Here is an 11,531-nt window from a genome sequence, read left to right as displayed (position 1 = left end):
GTCTCTCCCTGTCCACGTGTCCCGTTTGTCTGTGAAATCCGGGCAGCACCGATCATGCAAATGAAAACTATTAATACGCGTTCCGCCAAACGGCTCGCGCAATCGTTAATAAAACGACGTAACGGCTTCTAGAGCCCGTGTCTTATTAAAAAGCGACAATAGTAACACGATATTTGCCATTGGGGAGTAGCTTCAATGTAGAAACACGATGGCTCAATATTATCTATTTCTCAGTTGTTGTTTCCCTTTCACACGCCAGAGATACAGACAGAAACGAGTAATTGGATCGATGTATTAATTATCGAGCGTTTTGTTGCAATTGCTGCCCCCCCCCCCCCTCGTTCTTTGATTGGAGAAACATCGGACGATATTTCGAAATTATTTCTTGCTGATTCTCAATTGCGGTTTACGACGAACGTGCCAACATTGATTATCATGGTTACGTACGAGGATTTTGATTTAAATATTGTTTAATTATATATTTTCTTTCCATTACTCTTTTCGTTACGCAACAGTGAATTTGCATTCGAATAGGAATCAAGCAAGGGAATCTAAATCTCACAAATTTTCTGATTACTTATAAATCGAAGATTTATGTTGATGTTTGCCAGTTTCGTAGAATTATCACGAAACAGTATCACTATAAATAATTATGGAAACAGAAAAATAAAATTTTCAATTACTCGTCTCCCTATACAGATAGACCATTTCAATTATTTATGATGATTTAGTTATTTATAATGATATTTTATTTAATCGATTCGTCAAAGATACATTAGAATCATAGTTACATTGCCGGCCGTAAATATTAAAACACCTATTTGTCATACATTTATTGGTAAATAGTAAATTTCACTTTATACTCTATGACATGATAATTTATAATAGCAAGCAGGTGGAAAATAAAAACAGTAGGGAAGCATTTAATCTGTGCTAAACTAATATCAGCAAGCGTCCTATAATATTCATATGCCAACAGTATATGTTAACTGTAAAGTTTATTTGAGTCACACGAGCAATAATTATTTCATACGAAAATATTGACTTTCATTTCAGAAAAAAAATTTCACGAAAACCTAATGTGTAAAATTCCCATGTGTGTTCGATTACAATTTATCACGCCATAATACATACACACTTGATAGACTTAATACTATCAAACATATCATACGAATTCATCGATCGTGGTTAAATCGAGTATATAGTATTCCGAAAAAGAAAAAAAGACAATTACTTCAGTAACGATGGAGATCGTTAATGATTTACGAATTTACGTTGTGTGTTGCAGGTACTGGCGAATCCGGCAAATCCACCTTCATTAAACAGATGAGAATCATCCACGGGTCTGGTTACTCGGACGATGACAAGAGAGGGTTCATTAAACTCGTATATCAAAACATTTTCATGGCCATGCAGTCCATGATCCGGGCGATGGACCTCCTCAAGATCCAGTATGCCTCATCTTCGAATATAGTGAGTATTTTTATCGGTGACCCTGGCTCCTCTCTCTCTCTCTCTCTCTCTCTCTCTCTCTGCCCCTCTCCCCCATTTTTGCCGTGTTAATTATGGTACCCGGAGTGCAACGTGTGTTCTTTCCATCCGATCCTAGGAGAAAGCCGAACTCGTGCGAAGCGTGGACTTCGAAACAGTTACAACGTTTGAAAGTCCATACGTAGAAGCAATCAAAGATTTATGGGCGGACAGTGGTATCCAAGAATGTTACGACCGTAGGCGAGAATATCAGCTCACAGACTCCGCTAAGTAGTAAGTACTGTTTGTCATCGTGTCTCTTTGTCATCTATGATACTCGTCCTGGAAGGAGCGCGTGTCCTTTTTTTTTTTTTTTTCACCACGTGCATCAGCCGACTGTCATTGCCCGGTCGGTGATTCGCCCATGATGTAATTCCGAACAAGGAGTTGAACCCCTAAATGAATCTTTTGACACGCGAGGCCTGGTTTGATTCATGTGTAAAACAGTGTATCGAAGGTGCAAAACTCGTTGCATAGAAGTATTTGATTAACACTGGGACTACCGAGGAGCCGACATGTAGAAGTTTGAGAGATTAAGACAGTATCACCTCAGTTTCTAAGTTTCTATTTTCTTTTTTCTCTCTTAATTCTTTAGAATGAGAAATTTTAACTGAGGCAGTTGCCACATTGTTTCGCAATGGTTAAAAATGTATCGTAATTGAATCCAATGAATAATAATTAATTTATTAGTTTCAAAACAGATGTAAATTCTGGCTAAAAGTTAGAAGTTTTATTGAGAATTTGGCCGTTTTCATTTGTAACAATATAATCAGAACGTGAGAGAAATGTGCGAAAAGAATACTTGATGTACCATGAAGAACACAAGCTTTCATTTTACAAAGTCATCATTCGAATTCCTGTAAAGAAGTGATTCATAAAATTCTTATAAAATTGTTACGAATTGATCATTTCAACCAGTTTGGTAGTTCTAGTGTTAAACGTTCGAGACCTAAATTAACTACCAAGTTTCGATTTAAGAAACAATTGCACTTTAAACGATAAATTGGCGTATTTGTCAAATACTCTGTAAATGATAACTTGTTGTTATATCTATTCACTGAACAAGAATGTATATTTTGGGAATGCTAGATCCCTCGCGTATCAGGTATTGAGAACACGATGTTTCAGTTACCTATTGGAGATAGATCGAGTCGCAGCACCAGACTACCTCCCAACAGAACAGGACATTCTTCGTGTGAGAGTGCCTACTACTGGTATAATTGAATATCCTTTTGACTTGGAAGAAATTCGATTTAGGTATGTCTCGTCATGCAAAGAAAGGAAGACGCTGCCTGTGCCTGTGATCTACTTACATTGGACTCTTTTCTGCATCGTGGTTGCATGCGTTGTGACTTACCGATTTCATCGTTGTACATGAGACTCATCATTTGTCACGTTTCATTCTTTCCTTCTTGTTTTTTTTTTTTTTTTTCTCTCACAATGGTATCTCACAATGGAGTTCTATTGATCCCTCTAGTTTTATGACGTATTTATGCAATAATTAAATTCTCACACGCAAAATCTAATGTCTTCTAACGAAGAGGATATAGTTTATATTTGGCGTGCAAAGAACGTTTGCTCATTGCAAATGCGTGTATGGACAATTCTCCAACAACGACGTCTCAAATACACAAGTGTTGTTCTTCTCTTTCCCATTTACTTTAGTGTTAGAGTAATTCACATCTCGGTCGTGTAGATAATTCTGCGGAAAATGTAAATCGTCAGCGTTATCAGTTACCGTGTCATAAAACTGTAAGAATAAATCAATGAACTTTGGCATTATAGAAAATTCTTGCAGGCAGGGACGACGAGCATGTAAGCTGTTTCGCGATATTCCTCTCCTCATAATCACCTTCAATACATGCATGGCATGCACTACCAGACTGTGGCTTCGTTTGTTTTGCAGTTATCTTAGTGACCTAGAACGTATCGAAAAGCCCGACTTCCTTCCTAGCGAACAAGACATTCTTCGGGCTCGAGCTCCTACTACTGGCATTATAGAATATCCGTTTGATCTGGACTCCATCATATTTAGGTACTAACACACATTACTTGAAACTTCACTATATGTTATAGAAATATACTCTATTAACTTAGTTTCGTACTAACTTGGAGTAATGGATCAGTATCAAAATAACCAATACATACTGTGTGAGTTTTTGATACGAGTAGAAATTTTCGTTTATTTTGTTCATACTGTGTTGTATATTTTTTTTTTTTTGTTTGTACGTTGTCGTAATGCCATTTATTTATTACTAATCATTCCAATCATATAAATACTATTGTAATTCATTGTAATGTTAATAATACTTTGCTGTATATAATTATCGTGTATGGAAATATACTGTACAAGTTATAGAGGCAAAATTGAAATGGAAAGTAATTGGAATAATAATAATAAGTAGATTGCGGATTTTTCATGCAATTGAAAGATGCACAAATGTAAATTTCTATTTAGATTTCATTTCTTTAGCTACACTCATAAAAATTTGGAACAGCATAAAAATCCACAGTCTAATGATGATGAATTATCATTAATAGCAACAGTAGTAGTATTTATCATTTATATCTCAAAATATATTTACAAGGTGAGTGATTATAGATAATCTCTTATTTAAGAACGAGATTGTTTGCTGTTTATTAAATATTATAAAAATTCTTTCTGTTTCTTTTTCTTTTCTTTTTCTTTTCAATTTGTATCCTTCGTTTGCTTTAAATAGCTTATTGTTTGCATGTTTTTTCATGAAATTTATATCGAGAAAGTATCATTTTGTAAATATTATAATATACATGTAACTAGCAATGGTATCAACAATTTAAATTTTAGAAATTGTCAAATTAAAAATTATTTTCTAATTTCATTTGATAATTGATAAAATAGTAGTTTGTACTTTATTTTTATCAATATGTAGCAAATATTTATGGCTTACTGAAAGTTGCACGATATTACATAATCTTATTTTACAGGATGGTAGACGTTGGTGGACAGAGATCAGAAAGAAGGAAGTGGATTCACTGTTTCGAGAATGTCACATCTATTATCTTTTTAGTAGCTTTAAGTGAATATGATCAAATTTTGTTTGAGTCTGAAAATGAGGTAAATACTTGTTGCCACATTTACTTCTTGTTTTATAATTTATTCATATAAATATACTATTAATGCTGTAAATTGTTATTTCAGAATCGAATGGAAGAAAGTAAGGCATTGTTCAAAACAATTATTACATATCCTTGGTTTCAACAGTCCTCTGTTATTCTGTTCCTAAACAAGAAAGATCTGCTCGAAGAGAAGATTATGTACTCTCATCTTGTTGACTATTTTCCTGAATATAATGGTAGGTACATAACGATAATATTTACTATTGGCAATTATACTATTGATGAGATTCACACCACTAAACTTACTGATGTCTAGGAATCTCTAAATTTATAATCAATTTCTATGTCGTATACTGACAAGTGTATTATTATGTGTGAACGAAAATCCACCAGTACAAAATTTAATAATGAAAGTTGCTAATTTTGTTAATTCAAACATCCTTTTTGAATTTTTTTTTCGCAGCGAATTTTACTTCAAAATTGATTTCGATTTTTCATTTTATCTAAAAAGATTTATTTAGCAAGATTTTTAACAAATTTTTCAGAATACAAGTTCTATGTATTTAACGATTACGAATATGACTTTCAATTCTTTTAATTCTTTTAATTCTTTTAATTCTTTTAATTCTTTTTAATTCTTTTTCTGATATCTGCGATTAATATTATACATAGATATGAGATATTTAATAGATTTTTATAAATATTAAAATTACAATTGTAATATAATAGTAATATTATTTCATAAAAAGTAAAATTTGATTGATTAATTGAAAATAAATGTCATGTACTACAAACTGTGGAGATCCTTCTACACCAGTTCAATCTTTCTTTGCAATTTGTTTGGAAACTAATGTTGCAATCTGCCAATAAATGTTACCTTGTGAATCAATAAGTAAATTGTCGTGGCGATTGAGCTAGACAATCATATTCTTCGCAAAAGACTTTAATTAAATCTATAACTCCGATAAACTTTAAAACTCAAGTTACTATATTGTTTATTATATATATTAATATTTTTAATAATCGTTTGTAAATTTTTAAATATATTATTCTATTTTATCAATAATTCAATATTAATTATCAAATAATTCGTATCAATATGGAAATTAAATTATAATAAAGGAAGAAGGAATATTTATTATTATATTGTGAAATTAATATCAAAATAAATGTCGAGAAAATTTTATATATTATAAAAGTTTTAATTTTGGCTTGGCTTTAATAAAATTAGCTTTCTATATTTTGAAAAAAATTATCTAAAAATGTAAATGAACGCATAAGGCAATAATTAAATTGTAGAAGATAATAATTTTCAAGTAATTAATTCATTCAAAAATAAAAATTTATTTATTTTAAAGAAAAATTGATCAAATTCGTTAAAATTAGTAACTTTTGTTGATATTTAATAAAGTGTGGATCTTTTGAGTTATATTTATCTTTAATCACACTTTGATTCAATTAACACAATTATTCCTCACGCGTACTGATATTCCTGGTACATGTTTCAATCCTCCCAAAGTATCTAATAAGTTTTCATATAAATATAAATTATAATATAAAATAAATTCAGTAATATTACGTTTTTAGAAATTTTATTTATATTTATTAAAACTAATAAAAACGGCTTTTTATCTCTCAAAGTAATGCAATATTACTTTAATGAAAATCATTTATATCCCCTTAAGAAATAAGTATCACAAAACATAAAAAATGAATATGTTTAAAGGGTCAGGTTTATAATTATTTCATATCGCTTTGGAACATAGTATTCAGTTTATTATTAGTAAATGAATAAGTTTTATGGTATAGGGCCTAAACAGCAATCTGAACCAGCCAGAGAATTCATCTTAAAGGTGTATCTTAGTACGAATCCCGATCCTGACCGCATGTGCTACTCTCATTTTACGTGTGCAACAGGTCTGTTTAAGTATAACATATCGTGACAGAAATTGTAGACGTTCTGTAGATACTTTTTTAATTCAAGCCAGTAACTATAAGTTGCGTAACTGTATTTTTGAAGCTTAATCCTTTCCATATTATAGAACAGCTCGCATTTCAATATTATCTTATTAATAACAAATAATACAATTTTTTAGTAAAACTATACCGGAGCAATTTACATACAGAAATAGATTTGGTTATATTACATTAATTAATTTCCAAAGCATTTTACATAAACATTTTTTAGAATTCATACGTTTAGAATCTCATTAAAATGTATTATGTTCTCGTAATCTAATAAAATGAAAACATATATTAAACTTATGTAATAGATTTATTTGATTGGTAATACTTTCAAAAGGTTTCTTTGAGGGTTAATAGAACTAATTGAATAATTTGTCCTTCAGCATTTATTGGATTTAGATATAAACCTTACTGATTTGATGAAACAGATAAAATGAAAAAAATTTTACAACAGTTTTAATATCTAAAACAGAGCATTTTTATTTTATTAAAATAATTTTCAACTTCTACATCTAATTTTCTCTTTATTTTTTTATGTACAATTTTGATGTGCATTAGTTTATATATGTAGTATAAATAGTTGAAATTGATTTTGACTTTACCTTTCTGTCATACTTCTGACATATATTTTTATGTTTTAAAATGTATTTTATTATAGATAATATAAATCTTGTAATTTTATGTTATTATGTTAATTAATATTTGAGTTGATTTTAATAAAATTTTAAAATAATATCCCATCGATGTGTATAATTAAATTGAGAGAGAAAAGCGATAGTATATGCTTGAGTAAATATAAATAGAAGTAATGTCAATTCGTATGCTTGCTTATATATTTCACAGGCCCACAAAGAGATGCCATACCTGCTAGAGAATTCATTTTACAGATGTTTGTCGACTTGAATCCAGATATTGAGAAGATTATATATTCACACTTTACGTGTGCTACAGGTAGGTTGTTAGTAATTGATGCTAATGTGCATTTGTTTTTGCTTTTTAATATTATGTATGTTGTGCAAGATGATTTGCATGTTGCCTATATTCTCCAACAGGTGCGTAATTTTTATCCTAATGATTATTTACCTTAAGAAAATCAGTCCGTATACTGTTGTGTTTATTATTAATTTAAGACAATGATTTAAGTATACATCTTTGATATCAGACTGATTTTCTGTCTGATTTGATACTTAAAATTGAAACTAACATTGATATGTGTTTTATTATTGCATGCTGCAATTATGGGATTAATCATTCAGATACAGAAAATATTAAGCTTGTATTTTGTGCTGTTAAAGATACAATTATGCAAACTGCGCTTAAAGAATTTAATCTTGCCTAATGGACAATTTTTTCATTTATATATGATCTTTAGATAACGTGTTTGTTTTATTGAGGATGTATACAGATTTTTTATAAAATGACTGTTAATGTTTAATGAAATGTTGGTAAATCGAAGATTAAAATAGAGTAACATATATACTGTGTAAAATTTTGAGACTGCCACTCTTTTCTCTCGAATTATTTTGACGAAGTAATCAAAATAACAAAATTGCAACTGAAGTAAAGTGAATTAAAAAAAAAAAAAATGATTTGTTAGTATTATGGATCAAGTAGAAATACTATTTTATTTCAATAATAGTAAAAAAAAATATTTTGATTTATGTAGCGAAATTTGAAATAATGGTAATAAAATGTAAATATATTTTAATTATTCAAAACAGAGTGTAGAAAGACTTAGATTAGTATGGTCAATTTCATAATTGTATTTAATTTTAATTCGTAAGTGCCAATCTTATAAAGTTATGGGAAGGAATACTATGCTCTGCACAAAGTTTCAATGCATGAATTATACAAACCATATTTATTTGCACATACTGTTTGATTATAATTTAGCAATTTCTTAAGTTTCTAAATTTAATTAAACAAGTTTGAAAGAAGTGCTAATAAGGATTGTACGTATTCTTTCAACAGTAGATTTCTTTAACTTATTTAACAAAGCATTAATCTTCATTTAATAAAGCACAGTCAAATATACAAAACATTAATGGTACCGCCCAAAACAATTAAAAGATCATATTCCATTCACCTTAATTTTCCAATTCATGTTTTTGAATAACATTTTAGTCTATCAAGCTTATAGGATTTCCTTCTATCTATTTGCTTGATCGATATAACAAAATTCTTCATAATAACATTTTCTAATTGTTTCAAGCAGTGTATATTTCATGTTTGTGGAAGTGTGGAACTTTATTCTTCAATGGCATGTGATAATTATTATATTACATACAGCTTTCCTTCCTTTTATATATACTTTTGTAAAACTTCTGCAATTAATTGTATCTTCTATAATTTGTTACTTTCAATTAATGTTAATGATAAGGATTATAGAAATTGTTAAAAATTTATGTGCTTCAGTTATTTGATTTAAATATATCATTATGCAATATAATTAATTTGTTTAATGATTCCTATAATATGAATTATGTATTATATGCGTTGGTGTTTTTTATGAATTTTTATAAAAAAATAAAAGTTGCACGTCGCATGTGTATCAGTTTTAAACTTATTCTCATCTTTTATTCCCTGGTAAGTTTACTTACATATTTTTCGATGGAAAACAGTAATCATTAAGTAAAAGTTTCAACATTTCTAAAAAAATTTTAATGGCTACTAATGGCTTTTTGCTCAATTAACTCAGTAACTATATTATTGTTGTTCAACTTCGTAAGTTATAAATGTTTACACTTCTTTTTCTATTACAGATACAGAAAACATCAGATTTGTATTTGCAGCAGTGAAAGACACCATTCTACAGTTAAACTTAAAAGAATATAATCTGGTTTAGATGGCAATACACAAAATTCAGGATGGACTCAAGAATTTTTTCTTATACCCTGACCAAGGTATCAGTGTGAACTCTATTAAGTTAGAAAATGGGGAATATGAGAAAGGCAGAAAATGAACAGTAATTTGTGGTGCCATCAGCGTATTGTCGCTGCTCCATTACAAGTGTACCAACTAATGAGTAGTAAAATTTATAAAACGGAGGTAACAGCGATGAACAAATATGGACCTAAATCTGAGCGTTATACGTTCTTTCCTAACCTTCTCACTGTCAATACCAACAAATTGATTTAGTTTCGTACTCTATTTGTTGAATTTATTACCTTTTTATAGATTAGTTTAGTCAATCATGCCTGGCTGACTGCGTAATCATCTAATTTTTATATAATAATACCACGAGCAACACAAAAATAAACGTATAAGATAGAGTGCAGCCATGCCATACAATGTCTGTCCAAGTGTTCATCTCAAATCAAGAGATCTCAGCAAGAAACTGAAGAGAAGAGGGACAAATGCTTTTTAATCACAAGTAGTCTGTGACACAAGTGAGAGCAATTCTAGTGCCATTTACTAGTGTGGTGTTTTTATTGCAGTCCTTTCTTAGATGCAAAAAGCCAAAGTGTTTTTTTATCTGTGCCAGAAGCAAGTAAAAGTTTTTTCTGCATGTGACTCAAATTCATAATTCATCGTATAAATATTGTTATATATAATATATAAAATGAAACATAGGTTAGCATTGAAGAAAGCAACATAAAATCAGCAAAAAGGAAACTTTACCACCCTTCAATATTAAGAAATTATTAGAAAAAACATCTGTTCGATGTGATTTTAGGTAATTAGGAGGCGAAAGATTGCAGATTCTTCTGCTGTCTTTTTTCTCCGTAGGCTGTGTACAGAATGTGAGGGCTGCGATCTCATACCATACAGTTATAGTTTCAGCGATCTACGAACGATGTAAAAGTCTTAATTACAGCACTAGTTTTCCTTTCATCCAGCCCTCACTTATTGACACAGCGTCGCGCAGCTAGGGACATAGTTGAAGAACATATGGCCCTGGCTTGCATTGTATCCACATTACAGTGTACGTATGTATGAACTGCTCACTGCCTGCGCTCGCTCTTGCTGGCTAGCGCGCTGCCCACTGCTTGTATTCTCTAATGGTTCGATTAACTGCTGTTTGTGCCACCTTTTGATGTTCTATCGAAAGAACATTTGCGCAAAGGTGATAGAAACTGCTGTGCACAACCTGGAGAATACTTGCAACATAAACTTTACGGTGTTGGTCAAATCAGTGAATTAGGGTGTGACGTTTGGATATATGTAGCCTGAATGTCTAACCCTGATACTGCTAACACTGCACGCACACTGGGCAGCATATGTCATACCTACTTTGGTTGAAACACTGAGTTTATAAAGAAAAAAATATATAAATACATTGAATGAAATATAATGTTAAGAGATAATAACAAATAATATTGAATAATAATAATAATATTAGTAATAATAATAATATAATAATAATAATATTAATATTAATAATATTAATAATAATAATAATAATACTGCTTGGTTTTCAGTGAAAGTGTGATTAAAGAGAGCAAGTGGCAATGAGGGAGAGGAGATAAATGTGTATTCAAAGTGAGAATAATGATAGTGAAAATGAAAGAAAGAAAGAAAGAAAGAAAGAAAGAAAGAAAGAGAAAAATGGGAGAGAGAGAGAGAGAAAGAGAAGGAACGAGTGAGGGAGGGAATGGCGGGGGAGAAAGGTTGAAAGAATGAGAGTGAGAATGAATGAATTTAAATGTACGATATGTATGCAGCATGCGTGAAACATTTTAACAAAAAATAAAAAAATTGGTTGAGACGAACAGGCTTTCTTTCGCCTGATTCGTGATCGAGCGAGTGACGCGCAAATTTGTGGCTATAGTTCATTTGTAAATCATTTTTTGTCAAAAGTATACATTTTTCTGAAAGCATAATATGTTGGGTATTCTTTCTGTGTGTATAAAATGTAAACACCTACCAAGCCCAAAATGAAATCAATGTTTCTAACTTATTTATAATAAATAATATACATTAATGATAAAAATAAA

At 30.4% G+C, this 11,531-nt stretch overlaps 1 protein-coding gene across 7 annotated transcripts; it reads left to right on the top strand.

The window, feature by feature from the left end:
- The first annotated feature begins 1,242 nt into the window (after positions 1-1,242).
- On the top strand, positions 1,243-11,531 carry LOC122536658 (guanine nucleotide-binding protein G(q) subunit alpha). Of its 7 annotated transcripts, XR_006308450.1 has the most exons (8): positions 1,243-1,473; positions 1,610-1,764; positions 3,437-3,565; positions 4,498-4,627; positions 4,712-4,865; positions 7,438-7,545; positions 9,357-9,642; positions 9,772-11,531. XR_006308450.1 is itself a non-coding variant. In XM_043669157.1 (7 exons), exons 1-7 carry the CDS (start codon positions 1,258-1,260, stop codon positions 9,437-9,439), a joined length of 975 nt encoding a protein of 324 aa, XP_043525092.1. In that variant the 5' UTR covers positions 1,243-1,257; the 3' UTR covers positions 9,440-11,531. The 7 variants fall into 7 exon arrangements, 6 of the variants coding, with proteins under 6 accessions (XP_043525092.1, XP_043525093.1, XP_043525097.1 ...); XM_043669157.1 differs by having other exon boundaries at positions 9,357-11,531; XM_043669158.1 differs by lacking the exon at positions 3,437-3,565 and adding an exon at positions 2,659-2,787 and having other exon boundaries at positions 9,357-11,531.

This window comes from Frieseomelitta varia, unplaced genomic scaffold (assembly GCF_011392965.1).
Source record: "Frieseomelitta varia isolate USP_RPSP 00005682 unplaced genomic scaffold, Fvar_1.2 scaffold_861, whole genome shotgun sequence".
Classification (NCBI taxonomy): domain Eukaryota; kingdom Metazoa; phylum Arthropoda; class Insecta; order Hymenoptera; family Apidae; genus Frieseomelitta; species Frieseomelitta varia.
This window is presented reverse-complemented; position numbering and strand designations above follow the sequence as displayed.